Genomic DNA, 25885 nt, shown 5'->3' with positions numbered 1-25885 from the left:
CACTTCACTTCGCATGTCCGGCGTCGACGGTGCTCGCGGCGTCCTCACCGCGCGCGGGGTCGACGATGAGGTCGTGGAGTACGTCTGCGCCGTGCTCGAGGACCTAGACCCGAGCGAGACGGCGAGGGAGGACGTGAGGGCGTCGATCGGTGATTTCTTGCTCGAGAGCGGCTGCGGGGCGGCGGACGTCGACGCGCTGTGCGACGCGTTCTCAGGACGCGCGCTCGGTGCGGACGATGGCGAGGCGTCGTCGAGGTCGAGGGAGGACGAGACGTCGAGCGCGACGTCGACGGCGCTGATGTCGCTGGATGGGATCATCTTAGCGTACGCGGCGAAGACGCTCCTCACGCGGACGGCGCTGCGGCTCGAGCGCGGGGCGCGGTACGGCGTGGTGGGGCATAACGGGGCGGGTAAGACGACGCTGCTCAATCGTTTGGCATCTGGAGACGTGAAAGGGTTCCCGCGTGACGTTCGGTGCGTGTTCGTTCGGCACGAGGTGCTGACGTCGGCGCGCGTTGAGGTGCGAAAGTGGGTCGAAGACGACGCGAGCGAGGCCGAGAACGTCCTGGGGGTCAAAGCGATCGAGAGCGCGCTGAGAAGCGTCGGATTCGACGATCTAATGATGGATAAAACGGTAGCGGAGCTTTCGGGGGGATGGCGCATGCGCTTGAGTATCGCGAGCGCTATGTTGCGCCGCGCTGATTTGCTGTTGTTGGACGAACCTACGAATCACTTGGACGTCGGCGCAGTGGAATGGTTGGCAAATTATCTCTGCTCGCTCGAGGGAACCACAATCATGTGTGTTTCGCACGATTACGAGTTTTTGCGAAAGATATCCACTCACATCGTGCAGTTTGACAAACAGGAACTGCACACGTTTGAAGGCGGCTTCGATGGCTTTCGCGCGGCTCGCCCTAATTTAGTTCTCCCTAGAATGAAGAAGGAGTTAGTGGAGTCGATCAAGGATCGTGCGACTGAAATGGGCGAAGCGATAGACGACGGCTCGAAAGATAGTGACTCTAGACGTCGAGCAGCAAGTGAGGCGAATATATTGGAAAACACTGCTGGAAGCGTTGTGGCGATACGAGCCGGTGCCGCGTCGACGGCTCTGGCGGGCGGGTTGAGTAGGAGAATGACTGGTTCGCAAGCACGCGCGAATGGTACATCGCTCGGTGCTTCGATAGTCTTTCCCGAGCCTGGGCCTCTGGACGGCATAAAAAGTAAGACGCAGGTCGTAGCGAGGGTTGAGGACTTGGGCTTCGCATATGGACCAAATAATCTCGTACTGAGTGGTGTTTATGCGAGATTGTACCTCGGTAGCCGCGTCGCGGTCGTCGGTGCGAACGGTGCCGGTAAGACGACGCTGATGAAAAACATCGTCGGTGAGCTCGAGCCCACGAGTGGGACGATTTGGAAGCACCACAACCTACGCATCGCGTACATTGCCCAGCACTCGATGCACCACCTTCAGGAGCACATGAACATGTCGCCCAAGGAGTATATCCAAACAAGATTTTATCAGGGCCGAGACAAAGAGGTCGCGAAGATGTCCACGATGGCGCTCACTGACGAGGAAAAGTCTCAGCAGCAATCACGAGGAAGCGTTTGCGAAATTCTCGGACGCGCCGTCAAGGGGGGAGAGCTGTGTTACGAGGTCCGTAAAGTTGGCGATAGGCCGGGTGTTACACACTGGGAGCCAAAACGCTTTCTCAAGGCATCGTACGTAACAAAGATGTGCAAAAACTACGATGAAATGATGAAGGCAATGCAGAGCGGGATGGACGTTCGGCCTCTCACCTCGTCAGAAGTTTATTCGCACCTCATGGACTTCGGCATTTCTCAAGAGCTGGCGGATGGGAAAATTAAGCGAATGTCTGGAGGACAAAAGTCACGTCTCGTCCTCGCAGCGGCGATGTGGATCAAACCGCACATCATAGCACTCGATGAGCCAACGAACTATCTGGACAATGAGACTCTCACCGCACTGACATCGGCGCTAAAGCGATTTAAGGGAGGTGTTCTCACCATCAGTCACAACGCTTCCTTCGTTGGAGACGTCTGCACAGACACATGGCGAGTGTATCAAGGTAAAGTTACCTCGAGCGAAGATGAGGCGCGAGGTGTCGGTGCTAGTCGCAAGGGCGGCGCTCGACGTCGTCGCGCGCTCAGGGAGGAAGACATGAGCGAATCCACAGAGGCGACTTCGGAGATTTCAGCCAATCAAGATTTGAAGAACGTAGGTAGAGCGATAACGGGAATCCTCGCGAGTCGTCGAACGGCGCTAGATATGCGCTTTGAGCAAGTCTCTATGTCCGTTAGCGGGGTCGAGCTCATCAAGGACTGTGTCTTGGAGTTGAATGTCGGTCGTCGTTACGGCTTACTCGGCGCCAACGGCTGCGGTAAATCAATGCTCCTAGAAGCAATTGCAAGGCGCGAGCTGCCCGTACCTAAACACGTGGATATTTATCACTTGCGTGAAGAGGCAGAACCGAGTGAGCGAACCGCTCTGGAGGCGGTGGTCGATCACATAAGGGAAGAGGTCTCTCGACTTCAAGCCGTCGAGAGTGATATCCTATCGTCAAAAGGTCCGGGCGACGAGAGTTTACAAGGAATTTACGAACGCCTAGAGGAGCTCGATCCAGCAAAGTTTGAGGCGAAATCGGCTGAATTATTGCACAATCTTGGTTTCGATAAAACGTTGATGAATCGCGAGACCAAGGCGCTCTCAGGTGGCTGGAGAATGCGCGTTTCTCTCGCCCGCGCGCTCTTGGCATCACCCGCATTATTACTTTTGGACGAACCGACCAATCACCTCGACTTGTCGGCGTGTGTGTGGCTAGAAGATTACCTATCTAAATACAAGAAATGCTTGGTCGTGATATCGCACTCGCAGGACTTTCTCAATGGCGTATGCTCTCACATCATCCGCATCACGAACAAGACGCTCAAGTACTATACGGGCGATTTCGACACGTTTAGACGAACTTTGGCGGAAGAGGAGATCATCCAGCAAAGGCAATACGATAAAGAACAAGCTGAGATTAAGCACTTGAAGGACTTCATCGCATCATGTGGGACGTACGAGGACAAGATGAAGACGGCCAAATCGAAACAAAAGATCTTGGACAAGATGGAAGCCGCGGGGTTGACGCCTTCGCCACGAGCGGAGAAGACGTTCGAGTTTACGTTTCCGCAGTGCTCTAAGCTCGCCCCTCCCGTACTTCCGTTCAAGAACGTTTCGTTCCAGTATCCCTCAGCGGATCCATCTCTCGGGATGCTTTTGCAAAACCTTGAGTTTGGCGTAGATTGCGATTCTCGCGTCGCTCTGGTCGGGCCAAACGGCGCCGGTAAGTCCACAATCTTAAAACTTATGACTGGAGACGTAGAGCCGAGCCTAGGCGAAGTCGGTCGACACCATCATCTGACCATCGGTCGATATCATCAGCACAGCGTGGACGTCCTCGATCCTCGATCGACGCCTTTGGAGTTCTTTGCAGGGACATATTATGACATGAAAAAGCCGAATGACGAGTGGCGTTCGTATCTTGGAAAGTTTGGAGTTACTGGACGGTATCAGACACATCCCATCTCGCAACTCTCCGACGGCCAAAAGTCTAGACTGGTGTTCGCGATGCTGTGCCTAGCGAACCCAAATCTATTGCTTTTGGACGAGCCGACGAATCACCTCGATCACGACTGCATCGATTCCTTAGCGGACGCTATCAATAAGTACCAAGGTGGGCTGGTTCTGGTGAGTCACGATTTCAGATTGATTGACAAAGTTGCAAGAGAGATTTGGGTGTGTGAGGACAAAAGCGTAAAGGTTTGGCGGGACGACATCCGTGCGTACAAGAGACACCTTGCGAGGAAGGCGTTGGTCGCCTAAATGTAAAATTACACGAAACATTAATGCCACGAACGGGAGTCATGTTCTCACCTTTTCGACGTCGCGGCGGCCGCCCCTATCACCGCCAGCCCGACCGCCGCGATCGCTCCCGCGGCGACCAAACCGTCTCGCGCGAGCGCCTCCTCCGCCGCCTCTCGCACGTCCGCCGCCTGCCGACACTCCGGATCGCAGCGCAGTGCATCGAACGCCGCCGCTCGAGCCTTTTCGTAATCCCTTCCGTTGTAGTGTGCGACTGCTCTCAGGTAGTGTAAGTCTCGATCCGTCGCCGCCTCGCCGAAGTCGTCTCGCCACCGCTCCGCCCTGCGCTCGACGCTTTCAGCTTCTCCTCTTCCGTTCGACTCCAACATCTGAATCGCTCGCGTGTTGTGTCGCGCGTCAGCGCTGTGCGCCAAGGTCCAAGTCGCGGTGAATCGCGCCTTCTGGACGTCCGAAGCGTCTACAGAGGGCGCCGAGCGAGAGAGCTCAGATTGTAATCTCCCGAGCTCGCCCAGCGCGTGCGAGACGGCGGCAACGTCGGTACGCCTGAGGTCTAGGTCGTCCGCGGAGGAAATACCGAGTGTGCGCTCGAGTGAGTGCGCGACGTCGCGCACGAAGTTCATGACGCGGGCGACCTTGGGGGAGTGGTGAGGCAACTAGTGCGGACGAAGCGAGCGTCACGCGTATGTCAACGAAAATCGTCCGTCATTGTTATATTACCTTACAAAGAGTGATTCAGACCAAGGTCGAGCCGTGTGGGACGTTCTCGGCGAGGAGAGCCGCGGACTCTTCGTGGGACTCGATGACTTGGCGACGTGCGGCGACAACCACGGCGATGATGAGAGCCACGCACGCTCCCAGCGGCGCAATGATGTTGATGTCGAGATTGGAGCGTCCAGTGGAAGTTTGCGCGTTTCCGAGAGACGCCATGATCGCATGGTATTCGCCGCGTCGCTTCGCACCCTTGTCAGCTTTCATGTTTTTCACGTGGCTCAGCGGAGCGACGTCCTTGTCGCGTGGCTCCACATTCAGAGCGAGCTTTGCCGAATCGGATTTCGGGGTCATTGCGGCACCCATGTTGTCCTGATTGATATCGGTATCATCACCAAGCCCCGCGCCCGGGTTCAGCGTTTCATTGCGGTAGTATGATACCTTTTGCACAGAACCCTCGACGCACGGGGCGTCAGTGGACGGCGCCGATTTGCCCGTAGTCACGATTGGGTACACGGATTCGAACAGAAGACCGCACGTACCGAAACCATGCGCACCGATACGACCGCGCTCGAGCTTGAAGAAACCTTGGTCCCCCCATTTGGGTCCGTAGGAATTCTTGAGCTCCCAATACTTGATGCCATCCTTCGTGACTCCCCAGCCGACGACGAGCACAGCGTGATTGATTGACGAGATTCCGCGACCAAGCGGATGGCAATCATCCATCATGATGACACCATCATCGTAAGCTTGCAGTCTATTCGCGTTGATGCCTACCGCCACCGGCCCGCGCTCGTAGATCGCCCTGTACAGTGGTTCCTCACCCAGGACCTGCTCCAAATCGCACATGGCGGGCGTGTTATATTTGTGCTCCGCTTCCGCGGCGCACTGCGCTTCGGGGTCGTCCTCGCGCTCACCCGGGACCTTCTCATTGTAGTCTTCCATGGTGCTGATGCCTCCATGCTGTCCGAGCCACTCGTACGCCGTGTACATATTTCCCGTGGAGCACGCGTGATCGATGTCGTCGCAGGCCATGAGCTGCTTCACGCTCAATCGAGGGGCATCATCGCCCTTGTTAATGACCGCGATGCGACTCGCGATGGAATCAGCGGTGACGAAGGCCCAGCACGACGCGCACATATCCTGTTGGTCGTGCACCAGACCGACGACGTTACCGTAACCGGCGGGAGGTGAGCGCCAAGTGAATTGCTCCGGGTAGCCCTTCGGCGGCTCACCCGTCGCACCCAAACCACCGCTCGCATCGGAAGCACCCTCAACTGCCGTGTCCGGTTGTCCTTGTCTGTTCTCCTGCGCTCGAAGGTTCGCTCGCGCCCTCTCGCGCTGCTGTCGCGACCACCTCGCGCGCCGCGCGAACTTCCCCTTCGTCTCCCCAAGCCCCGTCTCGCCCTCCGCCCCCCCGAGCGTGGACTCCGACGGTTCATCGATGTCCAGCCCAAGCCCAAGCGCCGTGTCAAGCGACTTGACGGGTGTGTACGTGAGCCATCTCTGCGCGAACTCCTCCTCGGTGAGGTCGCTGAATTTCGTCTCCCGCACCCTGTACGACGCGCGCTCGTTCGAGTTGTGTTTCTCGTACATCACCATGTTCGCGAAGTACACCTCCTGACGACGTAACGACGTCTTACACACCGCCTTTGTGCTCCCCCCGTCGCAGTACACCTTTCCGTAGCGGTTTAAGAAGTCTTGAAACGCGCGCTCGTGCCTGCCCCCGCGCATCGGCGCGCGGTTGGCGTCGTCGCTCGTCTTCGCCGCGCTCGTTCCCGCGGCCGCGCACGCGACGGCGATGATCATCGTCGACGTTTTCGTCGCGCGCGAGCGTCGTCGCGGCATCTTGATCGTGTGCGCGCGGCGTAATTTGGACCATGGGTGGATGCGTGGGTGTTGGGACCATTCGAGGCGAGATCGGGTGTTTTGTTTTGGGAAAAGTTGAGCGACGCGACGGCGACGCGTCCCGCGTCCGAAGGCGCGACCGCGCGCACGACGCGCGCGACGTTGAATGATGTCATTAAATATTCTAGGACGCTCGACGCGCGGAACGACGACGAATGGTCGTGCTGGAGGCGCTGTCGAGCGCTTTTTGAGACTTGGACGGAGCCGACTTTGTGACGTCGGCCGTCTTACGCGCGACACCCGAGCGAAGAGACGACGTCACCGCGTCGAGGGCGAGGAATGTGAACACCAAGCTGCATCCAAACCACTGCGTCCGGTTCAATTCGTTGCTAGGATCCCTGAACACGGAGTACACTGTGGAGAAAATTTTGCGCGTTGTCGTCACCGTTGTGAGCACGAGAACGTCAAAATTGGTGATGGTGTAATATATGAAGTTCTGGCCGATGGCACTCGCAAACGAGTACACGAGCACAGCACGGGCGAGTTCGGCGTGCTCAAGGCACGCGCGTAAACCGGTCTCCATCTGTCTGGTGACGAGCGCGAAGCCAACGGCGACCACGGCGCCGCTCAGATTGGTGTACAGCATGCTCTCGTACACGCTCGGTCTCGCGTTCGCCCGCCCCTGATTCAGCGCTTTCGTCGATCTCTTCACGCGATCTTGCAAGCCTCCCGTGATGGCGTCCATGACCAGCGACACTCCAATCAGGGTAAGTCCGTACGCGCTGTCGACGCCGCTCGCCCTCCTCGCGTCCGCCCCCAAGTTAAACACCACCACCCCGATCGTGATAAACGCCGTGCTCATGTACTGCGACGCCGTGAACGTCCTTCCACCGAGAACCAGCCCCCCGACGACGACCGGGACCATTTTGCACGACTTTCCGAGCACTTGCGTCGGGTACGAGACGTATCGCAGCGCCTCGTTGCTCGCCGCCATCGCGAGCATCTGTGACGCCCCACTACTCAGCACGTCTCTGCGAGGGACGACGACTCCTGATCCACCGACGAGAATCAATCCCAAGAGCGCGAACGCGCAGTTCACCGCGCGCTCGCACGCCAGGACGAAAAACGTCGCCGCGAATCTCCCATCGCCGTACGTTCGCTTGTACACGTCCTCCTGCGCGACCGCGAACGCGCCGAACGCGGCGAAGACGCCCGCGACGGCGACACCGAGTTCCACCGCGCGCGCGATCGCCATCTCGACCGTCGAGGCGTGGCGCGGCGTCGACCGGCGCGCGCGCGGCGTGTTTTTTATCCGTCTATACCCTACACACTGTTCGCGCATACGTGCTTATCCACACCACATCGTCCGCGCGCGACGCTTTGGAGCGTATTTTAACCCCATCGCTGTCACCACCGCGGACACCAGCGACGGCCGCGACGACGACGCGGCGCCGACGACGCCGCGACGCCGCGACGCGCGTCGTTCACCGCGCGCGCGCCGACGAGGGTGCGAGCGCGGCGTCGAGGCGTCGCGTCGACGTCCTCGCGCGCGGTCGAGCGTGGACGTCGGCGCGCGCGACGGGCGGCTCGAGCGAGGGCGAACGCCGAGAAGGCGAACGATGGCGACGCGCGCGGTGGCCGTGCGCGCGAACGCGCGGGCGGGAGGGATCGCGCGCGAACGACGACGACGATCCGTGGGTGCGGGTGTCGTTGGACGCGGGCGTTCGATCGAGACGCGCGCGTGGGTGGGTGCTCCGGAGGGGGCGACGAAGCGTCAGACGCGATTGCGCGCCGTGTTGAAGGACGACGACGGTGTCGGATGCGCGGATGTGAACGACGGTGGGATGACGGAAAGAGAAGATGAATCGAGCGCGGTCGTGCTCGGGAGTGAGGGGTCGGGGGAGAAGGGGGTGAACGTGAGTCTTATTGTCAGCATAACCGCGTTGGTCGCGCTGGCGGTGAGCGGGATCACGTTTAAAGATGACATCATCGGTTCGCTCGGTGTTTTCGTCGATTACGTCGATTCACTCGGTCCGACAGGTTACGCACTATTCTTGGTGGGATATGTCGCGTTGGAGGTGCTGGCGGTGCCGGCGTTTCCGTTGACAATGTCGGCGGGCGCCTTGTTCGGCACGTACTCCGGCACTCTTCTCGTCACAGTGTCGGCGACGATAGCGGCCACTATCGCGTTTCTTATCTCTCGATATGTGGCGAGGGATAAGGTTCGGAAGATTGCGGACGGTTACCCGAAGTTCAAGGCGATCGATAAAGCCATTGGAGAGGACAGTCTGCGAGTTGTCTGCATCATGCGACTCTCGCCTTTGATGCCGTTCGCAATCAGCAACTATCTCTACGGCCTGACCTCGGTAAAATTCCGGTCGTACGTAATCGGATCCTTCTTTGGAATGATGCCGGGTACCTTCGCGTACGTATCCGCGGGTATGGCGACGAGGCAAGCTGTTGAGGGCACGGCGGGTCTCGGAGCGCTTCTCTCAACTGCCTTCGGCATTGGACTGGCCGCTTTCAGCGCGGGATACGTGGGTAAGTTGGCCACAAAGGCAGTCGAAGAAGATACTGGTGAGTGTCTCACTGATGAATGCGATGCCAGTCGATCGTTCGAGGAATCAACTTGACTGCTTGGCGGTGAGCTGAACTGAGACAAAAGCTCAACGACAATACATTTCTTGCATGTTCTCGCAAGCCGCACCTTTATCTCATTCTGTATACGATGGACGCGTGACTCGCCCAATTAGAGAAGAAATTGACGATGTAATAAATACGCCACGCGCGTGGTCTTGATAATCGCTGGAAGCTAACGTTCGTCATCATTACACAACGCGATCTCTAAAACACTCTCACACAATTTGCGAGACGTGACTTGCTCCATCGTTCGGCAAAAGAGGCGCACGCGCTTCATGATCCAACGATTTGCGCAACGAATTCACGCGAGTCACAAACGCGATCATTAACGTCATCACCGTGACCATAACCGCACCGAATAGGAGAATGTACCCGTTCCCATCACGTTCCTCAACACTGGGTATTTTTGAGTTGGGAGTGATACTTCGCCATGCGCCTGCTCGCGCGTGCGCGGCCATGAGAGCGCGGTAGTAGTCTGTTCGGAAAGATGCGCCGGGCGTACACTTCCTTTCCGCTCCCGGTAACTTGAGGATTGGGTAAACGCTTTCAAAGTACATACCACATGTGCCCAGTCCTTCTGATGTCAGCGGTCCTCGTTCAAGACGAAAGTAACCATTCTCGCCCCAATCAGACCCAAAACTATTCTTCAATTTCCAATACTTCACAATTTCTCCATTCGGCATCGTTTCCTCGCCCCATCCGGTCAACAAAACGGCGTGATTGATGGATGTGTACATCGTATTTGCCGTATGATAAGCTGGAGGACAGTCTTTCATGCGCAAGATGCCCGAGTCATAAAGCTGAAACTTCGAGTTCGCATTCACGCCGATCGCGACTGGTGACTTCATGAGGGCATACATCAGCTCCTTTTCACCACCGCTCAGCGAAAGCTCGCAATATCCAAGTACTTGCACCTTTCGCGGAATTTGTGGCCGCACGGCCGACGAGCACGCAGCCTCCTGAATCTTCTCGAGCGTCACGCCCGGTTTCGTTTGCGGCATCGTTTCGAAGTGAGGGTCAGGCATCGCCTCAAATTCGTCTTGTAACTCATTACTTCTCGCCTTTGTCTTGAACTCATCAGATGTGAACCAGTTCAATGGGCGGCTGCCGACGTCGGCAAGGACAGATGCAAATTTATCGTTTCCAGAGAGACCTCCCACGGTCTCGATCCACTCAAAGGCAGTGAACATGTTACCAGTGGCGCACCCACTGTCGTAAGTATCACAGTTGATGAGCTCGTCTACCGCCAACTCCTCGTGTGAGTTTGAGATGTTGTGAATGACCATGAGAGACTCGAGAATATCCGTCGTCACGTACGCCCAACACGAGGCACAGTCCGGTTTCTGACTGTGCACACGTCCCATTACGTTGGGGACATCACCCCAGTTGAATGACTTCGGGAGCGCTCGATTCTGACCTTCTGAGCTCCCCAACTGCATTTCGTTTGCGCTCGTGCGCGCATCACGCTTCGCTGCGAGTTGCGTCTCGTGCTCCGCGGTGATCGGTCGCGCGCGATACTTGTACTGCGTCGCGTGGAACTCGTCCGGATCACGATCCGCAAACTTGTTCAGGCGCAACTTGTAAGTGCTGCTCGAGTCCTTGTTGTGTTGTCGCACGGTGTGGCGGTTACGTAGGAAACTCTCTTCAGCCTCCGCGAGCGCCTGCCTGCACGTTCGCGCTCCCTTCGCGTTTCCCTCCTTTCGCTGGCAGTACGCCGCCCTATCTCTCCCGTGTAACTTCATATAGTGCTCAAACTCCGTCAACGTCACGTCGAACCCGGCACCATTCGCGCGCTGCGCGCTTCCCAAGCCGGCGACCTCGAGCGCCCCCCTATAATTCAAAGGCTTCGCGTTCAAGCTCGCGATACCGCGCGCGACGCCCCACTCGCGCGCTCTCTCGCCCCCGAGCGACGCCGTGGTCAACTCTTCTTCCATCTCTCCCGTCGCTTCATCCTCGCTCGCCCGCGCGACGGTCGAGCGCGTCGTCGCGAGCGCCAACACCATTGTCACCACGCGCGCCGCGCTCGACGCGATGTCCCATCGTCGCGGCGTCGCGCGCGTGGACGATGCCATCGCGCGCGCGGTCGCGCGCGCCATCTTCCCCGCGCGACGTCCGGGCCTCGGTGCGATCGTCCCGGGCGCGCGCGCGAGGTCGTGCCGGTCGACGTCGCGGTCGAGGGCGATCGCATCGCGGGCGCGCGACGGGTGATCGATCGACGAGTCGCATTGATCGGTGAATACTGCGCAAAGTATGGGACGCGCGCCCATCGCCCGCGCCCGCATCGCGCGCGCGCGTCATCCGTCGCGGCGTCGCCACGGCCAGCGTCCACGGCGACCGGGGCGAGGGAGATGAGCGCGGCGGAGCGCGCGCCGATGCTCGGCGCGCGCGCGCGGGAGGGCGCGGGCGAGAGAGCACGGCGTGCGGGTCGCCGAGAAAGCTGGCGGACGGTCGCGCTCGACCGACGGGCGTGGATCGCGCTCGCGGGCGCGCTGGGGGTCGCGTTCGCGATATCGTCCGGGTACGTGGACGTGGGATCGACCTCGGGGGAATGGGGGGCGCGCGGGGGGGGGGGCGCGACGTCGGACGGGCGCGCGCGAGTCGACGCGCGCGAGGGTGTTGGTGCGCGCGTCGGCGTCTCGGACGGTGATCTCGGAACGGCGCGATCGGCAGATTTTGGTGTGTACGATGGAAATGGTGACGTCGGACGTGGGATCGACGTCGATGCGTTGAATGAGCATTTATCAGGGACGGTGTGGGACTTCAACGAGCCGAGGCCGAGGGCGATCGAGGAGACGATGGGCAAAGTAGCGCGTAGTTCGCGACTGCTTCCTTCGCTGGGGCAGACGTCACAACGCTCGCAAAGTGCGAAAAATGTAGCGGAAGGCGAATCGCGCGGATCCAAGGACGACAAAGATAGGGATGGTCGCACAAAGTCCAAGGCGGGAACTCTTCAGCCAGGGCTCGCGTTGAGCGACGATGAGATTTACGATCCAGCCTTCGTTGACGACGACTTTGAAAACGGCAGACGATCGGCGAAGCAATATCTCAAGCGTTTCTTGGATCCACCGTTGTTAAACACCACGTGGGACACGGGACGCGTGCGTCGATTAGGTCGTACATTGTACCTCGACGGTAAACCATGGCTGATGCGCGCAATTTGTTATTCCCCAGTCCCTATTGGCTGGGATCCGGACTGGTTCGAGCCGTACGGCGACTTTTTTACCAATGAATACGCTGGAATATTTGAACGCGATGTACCGCTCATGGCTGCTGCTGGCGTGAACACGCTGCGTATTTACACGTTGAAGCTGTCAAAGCGCCACAAGCAATTTTTCGATCTTGTCCACCAGTACAACATGACTATACTGGTTGGCTACGACTTCGAGGATGGTACAAAGAGTCTTTTCAACACCGCTGAGACGATGCAGCAGACGCAGAAGGAACTTCGAACCCTTGTACGGGCCGCAAAACATCCGGCAGTGATCGGCTGGATTGTCGGAAACGAATTGAACGGTCCGTGGAACTTGTTCGTGTGCGATAAGGATCTCGCCGAAAATTTCGGCGTCAGTGGCTGTCAATTTGAAGACTCAATTGAAAAGCTGATGAAGTCAGTAAACATGCTGTGCGGGGTCGTGCGTTCAGAAAATATGCTTTGTGGCACGGCTATTGCGAATGTCAACTTGCCTAAGCGAAAACAGCACCTTGTTGGCACGCAGCTATGGGGTGCCTTGAGCTGGATCAAATTAGCGGATCGGTACATGGACCAACTTGATTTCTGGGGCGTAAATCTGTACACACGTCGTTACTTTTCTCCGATGGGAATTTTCCAACGGTATCATTTGGTGAGTAAGCGGCCGTTTTTGATCACCGAGTTTGGTGTCGATGCTTTCAGTTTAGCTCCCCAGTTGGAAGGTTCGAATGGGTACGATACTATGGGGACAGAAGATGAAGTGTCACAAGCGGACTGGTTGGCGACGATGGTAGAAGACATAGAGAGACACTCTACGACGTGCAAGGCGGGCTGCGGTGTCAGATTTACATCGGGTGGAGCTGTTCTGTCATGGGTCGATGAGTACTGGAAAGGGAAAGCGGTCACTCCTGTTCCAACAAACGATGACCGCGTCCCGACAATCACTCGTGTGTGTCCTTCATTGAAGGAGTATTTGCACTCTCCATGTGGCTACATGTCGCCGACGCAGCCTGATTTGTATGTATCGGAGGAGTGGTTTGGGATCATGGCGATTCGGAAGAAATGCAGCATCAACAAGGTGGATCTTTTGAGGCCAAGAGCGGCGTATTACATGTTGAAGTTACTGTGGAAAGACGGAGGCTCGTGTACCATTTTTCATGAGCAGACGACTTCGGCGTACGACACAGATATGTATCCAGACTGCTCCAAAGCAATGAAGAACTACCACAACAAGACCATGCATTTATTCATGCGCGCCGAAGCGGAGGCTTGGCATGGAATTAAACTCAATATGAATGATCCAACGCCTATTTTCGCTCATTTTGAGAACTTTAGCGCTATTCTCACTCATCCCAAGGGGCTTATCAATCCAGTGTCCACGTCACTGCAGAGCACCTTCATGTCGTGTCACCATATGAAGCAGATCAATCGCAAGAGTGATAAGACGTGCCCGTCTCCACCGGTAGCCTTTGGGGATTTAGGGAAAATATTCAACGACCAGATGAGCTCATTTGAGCAACCTGGAGATACGAGCTGTCCAGATCAAGAGCAGTTCGATGCGATGAAGCTCGAAGTCGAGCTCGTGGTGGTTATCAAATTTGCGATCACGCTTTATATTGCTGTTGCTCTCGCCATTCGATGGAGATTCACACGTCGTCACGTACGGGATGCATTGATTTCTCTATCTCGCTCAAACTTATTCATCGTGCGCCTTTTCATTAAGGACACTAGAGCGTTCGTTGAAGTTCACAAACGTGCAGAGCGCGTTCTAGGCTCTCCGGCGAAAACATCCAGACAACTTGATGGAGACCTTAGCTCTGAATCTTCAGAACAAGATGACGAGCTATCGTTGCGTCGTCGTGGCCCGGAACCGTCGGGCTCGAGCTCTATTGAGCGTGGAATTGAGCAATGGAGAGCTCGAATTTCACCAGCTGCCATGAGTCTGAGTGATATCTTTGGTTTCCAAGCAGGCACTGAGGAGATGGGTAGCACGAGGGAAAATTGCATTGACAAGTGCGCGCATGCACTCTGGAACATTTCGCAGCTGAAAGACGCGCCGTCGAATGCATCCGACTGGGCCGTTGAAACACTCCATGCAAAAACGTTCGCAGCATACAAGAAGTACATGAGGTACACTGGTATCAATTTCTCTCCCCGCGGCGTCTCCACGCTGGCGTCTTCAATGGGCAATGGTAATACGGACGACAAACTCTGTCAGATCGTGCTCTTTGAACTACTTTACGAGGAGTCTGCGAATATGAGATACATGCCCGAGTTTATGATGTTCACATTCCACCTCATGGCCGCTGCGGTTATCAATCGTGGTGTGAATTGTTCAGCGGCGCCTGAATCAGGAGTGGGGTATGAGAGAAACGATTTCCTGACGTCGATTGCGACACCTATGTACGAATTCCTCGCTTTACATATGAAGAGCGCGGCTCCTCTGCACTTACGCTTGGGATACGATGATATAAATGAAGCTTTCATCGATGTTGCTACGATTCGCACGATGTTGAGCATGGACGCGAAGATTGGGACGAGCTCGTATGCGAGATTCAGGCAGTTTATGCTAGCGGCCGGGTCAGCTACAGAAAAGGATAAGAGTTTGAGCGCCGTCTTCAAAAAAACATATAGAGAGCACCTGGGTTGGTTGACGGCATACATCAACTTCCAGCGAATGTTCACTCTCTTTTCGCTGCTGTTGCACGCGATGATAGTGTTTGCTTTCGTACAATTTTCTCAGCTAGCGCTGTACTCAACCATGGCTGTTACTGTAGCTTTCTTTGATGCCATAATCGAGTTGAGAGTCTTGTTTTTCGATCGCGTCGAGCTGTTTCACAGTCGACTTGAATCCATCGGTCGCGGCGCTTTCGCCTTGGTGATACTACTGCTTGGATGTGGACTTTCGCTGGGGTACGTTAACGGCTCTTTGTTCTCCCTGATTGGATCACCTTACTTGTTACTTTCGCTGGCCAACATTCTCGGTTATCAGCTCACGTCTCCTCGTGGATCAGATGACTACTTCACGAAGGAAGTCGGTCGCAGCGTTTCTTCAAAGGAACACAGAGAACATGTTATCTTCTGGCTGCTCGTCTTCGTTTTGAAGTTGCCCCTGGACTATGTATTGATGATCAGACCGCTTGTCGTTCCGACAAAGGCCATACTGTCGATTGATTTGTACTGCTGGAACTATAACTTTGGCGGTGCAGACTGCGATGCCTACGAGTACAACGAGCTCTTCTCCCCTCGAATCATCGAACTCATTCGGTTGTCGCGGCGACATGGGCTCAGGAGTCTCATGCTGTTCGAACGGTGGATTCCAAACGTCTTGTTGTACTTTGGTAACACATTTTTCTATTTTCTGTTCGTCCTCGGCATTCGAAGTGCGATGAAGGAAATCCGTACCTCGGGCGTCGCGGGGGGCTGGTCACAGACCGTTATTTCACTGCCAAAAGTGGTTGGAATATTCGCTGACAAAGTTCTGACCAACTCACATAAACCCACAACCGCCCCGGATCCAGCTACTGCGTTGTGTGCCGAGGCGATCTCTGAATCGTGGCGATCATTTGCACGAGCTTGGAACGAGATCATCCATTCAATTCGCAGTCGTGACCTGCTCAGCAACGATGAGACTAACTTGCTCCTGTTTAAGATACTCAATGGTCGCGCGAGTGAAAGTTTCTTCGGTTCGCACTATATTATGTTTCCCATAATGCTTACTGGTTCCATCTTCAGCGGCATCGGTTTGCAGCGAAACGAGAAAATGCGCTTCGACTTTTCAGCTGCCGTCATGGCACAAATGGCTGATCTGGTTGCCTTCATCGTAGTTTGCATTCTCGGCGTTGTCGATGCGAGTGACCGTGTGATTTTTGTCGAACTTATGAATTCTCTCACAGAGCTTCTTTCTTTGGGGATCGCTGAGCATTCGGAAACAATCCTGTGGCTCACTACGATGCGCAGCAAGTTTGCGGAGTTGGTGCAGTCACTGAGGAGCGCATCCACAGACTTGAGCCAAGTGAGCGCACAAATCGAGCAAATATTCGTGTTTATCACGTCGGAGATTGCGCAGGATCGCGAGAGCGAACATGCAACTCACAAGCGAACCAACGCACTTATCGTCGAGACGTGCTCCAGGCTCCAAAAGTTGATGCACCTCGATCGATTGGAGTCGACATCGAGCAGAGTGATGGCCGCTGCTTCTTCTCGAGCAGGTTCTAGCGTGCTGGGTCAAATTAGTTTGATGCTATCTACGGCGAATCCGGCTGGTGAACCGTCTGCACAAGAAGCCAAGGATATTCTTCGATTTTTCGTGCGAAGCATCGATCGCTCGTTGCCTAATGCGATGACTGTTCGACAAATGCCGATGCTGACGACCTTGACGCCCGTGTATGCAGAAGAAATCCGCACATCGCTGGACACACTGACACAGAACATCGATGGTGAATCAGTCACGGGGTTCAGATTCATGATCAGTATGGCGCCATCCTCCTGGGAAAATATGATCGAGCGAACTCAGGTGAAAGTGCAAGACTCCAATTACGAGCACTTCTTTGATCGAGCGCTGCTCGAACGAAACACCGCTTTGTCCACGTTCACGGATGAAGAAAAACGCTTCGCACAAGAGTCAGTCAACTGGGCCAGTCTCGAGGGCCAGACACTGTATCGCACGGTAGCCGGGTTCGCGTGTTATGCCGATGCGCTTCGAATATTTGCTCGCATGGAGGGCGTGGCCGAAGAGGACATCGAGCCACTCGTTCAAGCAAAGTTTGAGCATGTCGTGTGCGCACAGGTGTACCAAGCACCTGGTTACACAATGAATGAAGAGATCGAGTCTATCGTCGAAACATTCCCACACGTCAAGGTCAGTTACGTCATGCAACCAAACGCCGAAGATCCGAACTACGCAATCGGCAGGATCGAGCGAGGAACGGACGGCAAGTTCAAGCAAACGCATCGCGTTCAAATTCCGGGCCACCCAATCGTCGGTGAAGGCAAACCTGAAAACCAGAATCTAGGCCTGGTATGGGCACGAGGCAATTACATTCAAACAATCGATATGAATCAAGATGCAAACCTTGCCGAGGGCATGAAGATGCGAAACTTGTTATCTTTGTACCAATCAAATGACGACTTGGTCCTCATCGGGTTCAACGAACGACTTATATCAGGGCGCCAAGGTTCTGTTTCGAGCTTTGCCGCGGTATCGGAAACTGTGTTCGGCACAATGTTACAACATTTTATGGCGAATCCACTCCGAGTTCGCTTACACTACGGACACCCGGACGTTTGGGACGGAGCTTTCGTCCGAAGTTGTGGGGGCGTGTCAAAAGCTACCAGGAAGCTTCATTTGTCAGAAGACGTGTACGGAGGTATGAACGTCCTCCAGCGGGGTGGTATTATCGATCATGTGGCGTTCATATCGTGCGGCAAAGGGCGGGAAGTTTCTTTCGACGGTAACAATCAGTTCAACAAGAAGATCGCCACTGGCAATGGCATGCAGCTTCTTTCTCGCGACTTTTACCGGCTCGCGAGATCGATGGGCATTCTCCGCTGTATGAGCTTCTTCCAGTCTTCGGTTGGAATGTTCTACACCGAATTTTTACTCTTCAACTCGATGTTTGCATTTGTACTGTGCAAGACGATGATCTGCATGTATCAAATCGAAACTTATTTCAAACAGGGTGACGCTTTTGACAATGTCGGCTTCCATCAAGAAGTTGGTATCGAGACGCTCTACCCATCCCAGTGGATGCTGCAAGCTAGTCTCGTCATGGCGTGGCCTGGTATGTTACATGGATGGATTAACGGTGGGTTATTAGACATGATCAAGGATACTTACAACGGACTCATTTCGGGTTCGTTCGTGTACCACATGTTCATCGCCAAGTCGCGCGGTTACTCCATCGATGCATCCATCACATCCGGCGATGCGGTGTATCGTGGCACTAAACGGTCCATGCACATGAACGCGTCGTTTACAGATCTTTACATGCAGTATGCAGCATCGCATATTCTACCATCGTTTACTATCGTCGCCTTGACGGTTTTGCTGACGGCGCTTTCAAGATTCGGTCCGCTGTACGTCCTCATCACGACAACATGGCACGTTTGGCTCGCGGTGTCCATGTGGGTCTTCTCACCGTGGATTTTCCATCCGCAGACGTTTAAGGAAGGTAGCCCTGCCGTAAATTTTACTTCGTGGCTCTTCTGGTTGGACAATCGCAAACATATCAGCCAAGCTCATAGTAAGGACGGTGCATGGCTGACTTGGCATACGAAACAAATGCGATCACTGCGAGCCATGCCACGTCACCTCAAAATTGAGTACATAGCTTTCAGAATCGTACCGCTTCCAGCGTTGCTTTTCCTGTCGGCCATGGTGGCGATCACTGCAGATGATTCGAGTGCTACAGCGCCTCTCCGCGGTGTCGTGGTGTTCACTTCAGGCGTCGCCGGTGTTCTGCTTGCAGGTGTGTACTATATGAGCACATCGCCAGTGTTCCTCTGGCCACAGCGCGTTGTTGCGCTGTGTGAAAAACTGCGTGTTGTGCGGGGTGAAGTTGATAGGCGCATCCTTATCTTACTGTATAACATGACCATCCGAGTTTTCTTGCTAGTGTTTCATATCCAGCTGTGTGAGCGTCTGTTCAGCCAGACTGTGGACATCAACCTTAGGCAAAATAAGGTCATCTTCGTCATGTGTGGTTGCTGTGCGCTTTACTGTGTTGTCTCCGTCTCAAGTATCATCGGAGATAACCCATTGGCCGCTTTCAGAGGTTTAGCGTTCAGTCTCAGAGCGTTCAGCGACTTCTGTTATCGAGATATTGATGAAGTGGTCGGCTTGATATTGCACATCGCTATTGCCACACTGGCTTTGGCGCCAATTTCCTACGTGCACGCGAAGACATTATTTAACAGAGCATACGCCTCGGTTCTTGCCCTGGAGATGCGTCGAAGCGCCTTGGTTGTTACGCTGAATAATAAAATCACTTCGAAGTCGCTTCGAAACTGGTTTTTATCGTCTAGATCGTTTATTCGACGAGTTCTTGGCTTGAAAACAGCTCCTGTTCGATCTTTGAGGCAGGCACCGAGCACCATTCCAGACTTGATGATCGATCTGACGAAAGTCGGAGAAATGACGGTGACGAACGAGAGAGTAACTGAAATTAAACGGCGAGTGCAACCGATCGCTTCGCATCTCGCCGATCTGTTCGGGTTTCAAAAGGCTGCCAAGGACAGGACTTTCACGTCGGAGACTGTAGAAGTCCCCTCTAATCTTTGGAATTCTGTCGAAGCTTTATCTTCATGGTTGGAAAACTTGTTGACACAACGAGAGGACGTGGACAGTTACTCACTCGATCATCTGAATAGATACTGGATCGACGTCGTAAACGAGCTTCACGCTCACCTATTCCAGAACTATAATAGGTGGGGTGCGTTCACTGGCATGGTGGATGCTGTGTCCGCACACGCCAGGAGAGTCGCGGCTACGATGGGCGACGATGCCGCCCTGCCACTTTCGCTGTATATGTCTGATGCAAACGAGCTCTGGACGCGTACTAGTAGAGAACACACCACGTTGATCGAGTTGAACGCAAAACTTCATCATCTGTGCCTGTGGTTCTTGATTTACGGCGAGAGTGCCAATCTTCGTCACATGAGCGAGTGTTTATGTTTTATCTTTCATTCTGCCTTATGTGCCGTCAAACTTGAACGCAGGGTACCAAATGAAGGCGAAGAGCACGTGTTGTGCAAGCCCGTTGCGGAAGAGGTGATGCCGTACGCAGAGAAAGACTACTTGCGTACGATTGTTACTCCGATATTCCTTTTCCTCAAGCGGGAAATTTCAGACAGAAGTAGCGAGCCGGTTTCGGATCGTGTCATGTACGACGACGTGAATGAGTTCTTTTGGCGGTACGACAGACTTGTAAAGTTACTACCGCCCGATAAAGAGCCCGTCAGGAGCGAAGGCGACGCGGATTTCGTCGGTGTTCCTGCACAGATGGCTGGTCTCTCCAGAGATGAGCGCATGTATGAACATCTTCGGTCGTTCATGAGGCGGGTAAACGATTCGGGCGATCCTGCAAATGAACTCAGTGGTATTTTCATTAAAACTCACCGCGAATGCTCTGGATGGCTCAGTATGTTCGTCAACTTCCATTCAATCATCCTTTTCCACGCTGTTGCGTTCCATGTTTCAACCGCTTACGTTTTTGGACACGGTTGGAACTGGTCATATATTTGCACTGCCACGTTGACACATGCATTGTTCAAGTTTACGACGGAGCTCGCCATGTTGCGATTCGTGAACCTCTCGCAAGAGAGATTCGGTGACTGGATGGTGACTGCAACTCGAGCGGGGATGTTCTTGACCATGCCTCTGTTCTACGCCCTGGAATATTCGTTGCGAAGTGATTATGCGACGCCCTACTTCGAAGGTTTGGCGACAGTGTACACTATTGCAAACAGTGGATTAATGTCGAATGTCTTGAGACGCACGACGTTCGTCGGGTCGCCAGTGCAGATGGCTCCACCTTATCGTGAACGTGTTATTTACACGTCTTTCTGGATCGTGGTGCTTGGTACAAAAATTGTATTCGGTCACTTTTTGCTCATCGCTCCACTTCGAGAAGCCGTCAGTGCGTTGCAAAAAGGTGACTTGTGTTGGAACAAAGAGAGCGATGAGTACACATCGTGCATCAACCTCGAGGGGGACGCGCTCGTCCAGGCGCTCAAGTTTGTGCCAAAGATCACGTATTTCACGGAGAAGGACGAAGACGAGGAGGACGAATACAAGGACCTGGATTTGGGCGATTATCAACCCTTACCAGAGCGCCGGCGCAGCCTTCTGTCCTCGCACGCAGGCGGTGGCGACTTCACGGGTGCTTCCTGGGGCGACGTAAGCCAATTTGCGATTGACTCTGAAGTGAATGAATCCGCTGACCCATACAATGGACAGTTTAGAGGCTGGAGTAGTATCGCCGCGAGTCCAACGCCGATGCCGCGCTCTCCACTCGAGTCCGTAGTGTCAAGTGCAGCGGACGCAATTCAAGAGGTCATTGGTTCTAAAAAGTTCCGTCTCCCCGCGCTTGGCTACATCGGTGAAGAAATTGAAGGCCAGCTTCCGGAAGCATACTACGATGTTCACGCCTCTCAGTTCTTGATGACAGTCATGGTCATCGCTCGGATGCTCCCAGCCATCGCAACTTACTTCTGCGATACATTTCTGTGGTACACGTGTTATGCGTCACTATTTACCATATTTCTCCAATGGCAAGGCAAAGTTTCACACGCACAACGATGGGGGAAATTCATTCGCGGGTTTTCGCAAATTCCATCGATGTTCTGCGAGAAGGTGATGAACAAAACATGGCCGAAGCCTGTGGCGATTGACGGAGACTTCACTGCTGACGACAGAGGTGTCAATGACGACAATGAGGAGACGTTCCGTGCAAAAGAGGTAAGGCAGCGATCGGGTGGTGGCATTTACGGTAATGAGTTGAACGAAAATCTTTTGGACGCCGTCGCATTGGCAGTCATAGACGAAGAGATGATCGTTGATGCAAACGTGCAAACATTTGCGAGTCAACCTGCTCATTTCCTGCCTGAGGCGATGGATATCAAATGGCAGCATTTTGCTCGAGGTTGGAATTCTATAGTTGACTCGCTACGCGCTCGTGACCAAATTACAAACAAGGAGTCAGTTGATATGAAGTTCGTATTTCTGCAAGGTCGTGACGTTGAGCAGATTTTTGACGCTCCGGAGTACATCATACTCGCTCCCATGCTGACATCGTCAGTGTTCTCTCAGGTCAGTTTCAGAGCTGGTTCTATGGAGCAATATCCTTGGTTCGGTTCCACACTGATACAAACAAAAGACCTCATGTGCGTGATAATGACTGAGGTTCTCCGTGTTGTTTCACCCGGTGATTTGACGCTTCTGATGCGAGTCGTGAGTGATTTAGCGTCATTGGAAAAAGAGCATGTGTGTCATCGACGCCATGATGATATCGATGCGTACTCGCAGTTGCGCGATGCCATCATCAAGCTACTCCTAACTTTACAAGTGATGGGATCGTCGACCGACGCGACTCCCATCGTTGAAGATCAAGATGAAAACGACGATGAGATGTCTGAAAGCGACGACGACGACGACGAAGAGGCGCAGTTGTTCCTTCTTGGTGATCAGGCTGGGGCCGAAAGGGCCCGACTGAGGAAAGAACAGCGAAGAAAGCGCCGACAGTTGAAAGCTATTCGAGAAAAAGAAAGAATGCGCCAAAAGCAAGTCGTTGAGGCGATTAATCTTGAGATGAAATTCGGTTGCACAGGCATCATCCCCAAAGAAACGCGAAAAAAAATGAAGGAAGGCAAAAGTGGTTTGTTGAGAGGATGCTTCGTTGTTCAAGAAAACTGGGAGGAGTTAACGGAAGAACAACACGCTTTGTTGCAAGGGGACGAAGACAAAACAAGTGTTCGTAAACGCTGGAGAAGAGGACGTCGAAAGCTCATCAAATGGTCAAATATTCAAACGGATGCAGATATTGAGGCGCAGTCTAATACGCTTGCCGAGGCTCTGCACGACATTCTTCTCGCGGTGCGAAAAATATGCGCTTTTGCGATGAAAAGTGATGGCAAGTGGAGCAACTCGAGTAATCAGCGAAAGTATCGAGTGGCGCAGCTTTACTCTCAACTTCTTGAGATGGTGCGCATCGACGCTCTTCGCGACGGTGAACATGTCAGGGTTGTGTCCGCATCGGCCACGCTTCCCACCAATCGGCAGATCGTCAACTCGCTGCTGAATTCCATGAATAACTCAAATCCTGGTGGCGAACCACGAAACCCTGAGGCTCGTCGACAGCTCATGTTCTTCACAAACTCACTCAACTTCACGTCTCTCAAAATGCCAACAAAGTTGCGTAACATGCGAGGTTGGACCGCGTTCACTCCTTATTACGCCGAGGAAGTGTCTTACAGCAAAGACGAGCTTGTGAAACCGCTCGAAGACCAAAAGACGCTGTTCTCCATCATTCGAGCGACCTATCCCGACGAGTATGAGAATTTCAAGGAGAGGATTGGTGCTCTGGCGTACGACGATGCCCGTATATTTGAACAGCACTGGGATGAGCTTCGTGTATGGGCTAGCGACAGGACGCAGTCGCTGAGTCGTTGTGTCCGAGGAATCTGTTACTATGGCACTGCTCTGCGCTTCCTCGCTAGGTTGGAAGGCTACGAGGAGGCTGAAATTGAGACGTTAGTCCAAGACAAGTTTGAGTACTTGGTTTCATGCCAGGTTTATGGAAATATGCTGAACGCACCGTTAGGATCTGAAAATAGAAGAAAGGCAGGCGACATCGATGAACTCATTTTGAGCCATCCGGAGCTCCGTGTTTGCTTTGTGCAAGTACAGTCCGAAAGAGACGCAGAGTTTGCATCTTGCCTTGTTGGGTGCAACCGTGAGTCAAGGGTCCTGTCGATGGCGTGCAAGGTTGAGTTACCCGGAAACCCCATTATAGGAGAAGGCAAGCCCGAAAACCAGAATCACGCTGTTATCTTTAGTCGAGGTGCTTATCTTCAAACTCTAGACATGAACCAAGATGGTTACTTCCCGGAGGCACTGAAGATGCGGAACTTGCTTGATACATTCTCTGAAGATGTTGTTCTGGTCGGTTTCCCAGAAGTAATTTTCAGTGAGACGACGGGAGCGGTGGCGCAATTTGCAGCCATTTCGGAATTCATCTTTCAGACGTTTCAGCGTTTCATGACTTGGCCGCTCATGGTTCGTTTCCACTACGGTCATCCTGACGTGTGGGATAAGGCTTTCACCATGACAAATGGAGGCGTATCAAAGGCTTCCAAGGTGCTTCATGTAGCTGAAGATTTCTTTGGCGGTGTCAACGCTATCTGTCGTGGTGGAAGGGTTCTCTTCGAAGAGTTCATAGAAGTTGGCAAAGGTCGGGATATGGGTTTCACTTCGGTGAACGGGTTTGAACAAAAGATTTCAGGTTCCGCCGGCACGATTTCGATGTCTCGAGACGTATACAGGTTGCATCGTTCTATGGACATGTTCAGAATGATGTCTATGTACTTCAGCGGGCCTGGTTTCTTTATCAGCGTCATGCAAACTGCGTGGTGTGTATATCTGTACATTCTTGTCCACGCCGGTCTTGCCATTGCGGATCTGGAGATTTACCGCGTGTACCGTTATTTCAAGATGACCGAGGCACAAACGACACTCTCATTATCAAAGGAAGAAGGCGGTTACTATAACTCCATTTACGCCATTCAACTGGGCTTACTCACGGTGTTACCTCTCTTCCTGAAGATGATTATGGACAGAGGTTTGAGAGACGGTTTCGAGTACACGGCATCTTCCCTTCTGCGCGGCTCTTGGGCCTTCAACATATTTGCCATGACCACGAAGGGCTACAACTACATGATCGGTCTCCTCTTCGGAAAGGCTCAGTACATCGCCACTGAGCGGGGCTTCGTCCTAAATAACGCTAATATGGTAGTACTCTACGGATTATACGCCAAGTCACACCTGTACACCGGCATGGAAGTATTGTGTCTTCTTCTGCTGTTTCACTGCAACACCGTGCTACCAAAATCAATTCTCTACTCCTGGTCGGTGTGGAGCTTTGCACTATGCATCCTCATGACGCCATGGTGGTTTTCGCCACAAAGCACGAACGCGTATTGGATGCAGAAGAGTTGGATTGACTGGAGACGCTGGCTCGATGGTTCTTTCGACCAGCCCAGGGTAGCAAACGGTTCCTGGCGATCTTGGCACGACTCCATGATTGCAAACTACCGCAACCGAATCGGGATCTTCAACAAATGTGGTGTCCTGATTATGAGCAGTTTCGGACGCATCATGTTAGCGCTCGTCATCACCGGCTCGCTGCATGGCACTGCGCTTTACTCTGGCACGACGCAAACTGAGCAGTTCTACATCAATGTTAGCAGAATGGCGTCAGCAACGGCCGTCACTGGGTTTGTCGCCTTTCTGTATATGTACGCGATGAACTCGGTCTTTTTCGTACGGGAACCCTGGTTAAAATTCCCCGACAAGCTTTGGAAAATCAGCTTTTATCGAGGCCTGGTACGGCTCGGACTCTTCCTCATCTGGAACGGGCTGTACTTTTACGCGTTGCATGTTGACACTGGAAACTACAGCATGCGCCGCACGTGGTTCATGACTGGTCTCGGTTCAACAGCTGTAACTTCCCTAATCATCGAAGCATGTGTCATGCTGAGCGATAGAACCGTGACTAGTTTCGGCGAGAGATTTCTTCCGATTCAAACCGCGGATGGTGAAGCTGAGCCACGCTCAAGCGCTTTGCGCCGCATTGCGAGCCCTTTTGTGTACGGTGCGCGACGCAAACTCTTGCAGGCGCGCGACGCCGCTGACTTTTGGTACAAGGAGCTTGATAAGCTCATGGGGTGCATCATATTCATGATGATATCAATCCTCTCGCTGTTTCCTGTGACAACGATGCAAACTGCTCTCATCTGGAACGAAACATTCAGTGATATCCTGGCGAAGAGGGTGACTGTTCAAGAGACGGTGTCATCGATCTTAGACTAGCAAACTTTAGTATGTATTACAATGT

At 53.9% G+C, this 25885-nt stretch overlaps 7 protein-coding genes across 7 annotated transcripts; 3 read left to right on the top strand and 4 right to left on the bottom strand.

Moving 5' to 3' along the window:
* Positions 1-13: 13 nt before the first annotated feature.
* OT_ostta07g01700 (ABC transporter, conserved site) lies at positions 14-3886 on the top strand (the record flags this gene model as incomplete). Its single annotated transcript, XM_003080218.2, has 1 exon — positions 14-3886. One exon carries the CDS (start codon positions 14-16, stop codon positions 3884-3886), a length of 3873 nt encoding a protein of 1290 aa, XP_003080266.2.
* A 47-nt stretch (positions 3887-3933) lies between these two features.
* On the bottom strand, positions 3934-4506 carry OT_ostta07g01690 (Fis1, C-terminal tetratricopeptide repeat; the record flags this gene model as incomplete). The annotated part of the gene is made up of 1 exon (XM_003080217.1): positions 3934-4506. One exon carries the CDS (start codon positions 4504-4506, stop codon positions 3934-3936), a length of 573 nt encoding a protein of 190 aa, XP_003080265.1.
* A 112-nt stretch (positions 4507-4618) lies between these two features.
* Positions 4619-6442, bottom strand: OT_ostta07g01680 (Cysteine peptidase, histidine active site; the record flags this gene model as incomplete). Its single annotated transcript, XM_022983768.1, has 1 exon — positions 4619-6442. One exon carries the CDS (start codon positions 6440-6442, stop codon positions 4619-4621), a length of 1824 nt encoding a protein of 607 aa, XP_022839400.1.
* Positions 6443-6626: 184 nt separating this feature from the next.
* On the bottom strand, positions 6627-7697 carry OT_ostta07g01670 (UAA transporter; the record flags this gene model as incomplete). Its single annotated transcript, XM_003080215.1, has 1 exon — positions 6627-7697. One exon carries the CDS (start codon positions 7695-7697, stop codon positions 6627-6629), a length of 1071 nt encoding a protein of 356 aa, XP_003080263.1.
* A 364-nt stretch (positions 7698-8061) lies between these two features.
* OT_ostta07g01660 (SNARE associated Golgi protein) lies at positions 8062-9075 on the top strand (the record flags this gene model as incomplete). Its single annotated transcript, XM_003080214.1, has 1 exon — positions 8062-9075. The coding sequence occupies one exon, from the start codon at positions 8062-8064 to the stop codon at positions 9073-9075; it is 1014 nt and encodes a 337-aa protein (XP_003080262.1).
* A 222-nt stretch (positions 9076-9297) lies between these two features.
* Positions 9298-11178, bottom strand: OT_ostta07g01650 (Peptidase C1A, papain C-terminal; the record flags this gene model as incomplete). Its single annotated transcript, XM_003080213.2, has 1 exon — positions 9298-11178. The coding sequence occupies one exon, from the start codon at positions 11176-11178 to the stop codon at positions 9298-9300; it is 1881 nt and encodes a 626-aa protein (XP_003080261.2).
* Positions 11179-11430: 252 nt separating this feature from the next.
* On the top strand, positions 11431-25860 carry OT_ostta07g01640 (1,3-beta-glucan synthase subunit FKS1-like,domain-1; the record flags this gene model as incomplete). Its single annotated transcript, XM_022983767.1, has 1 exon — positions 11431-25860. The coding sequence occupies one exon, from the start codon at positions 11431-11433 to the stop codon at positions 25858-25860; it is 14430 nt and encodes a 4809-aa protein (XP_022839399.1).
* Positions 25861-25885: the final 25 nt, after the last annotated feature.

Source organism: Ostreococcus tauri (assembly GCF_000214015.3).
Source record: "Ostreococcus tauri WGS project CAID00000000 data, contig chromosome 07, whole genome shotgun sequence".
Taxonomy (NCBI): domain Eukaryota; kingdom Viridiplantae; phylum Chlorophyta; class Mamiellophyceae; order Mamiellales; family Bathycoccaceae; genus Ostreococcus; species Ostreococcus tauri.
The sequence above is the reverse complement of the archived record's forward strand: the minus strand, read 5'-3'. Positions and strand labels throughout refer to the sequence as shown.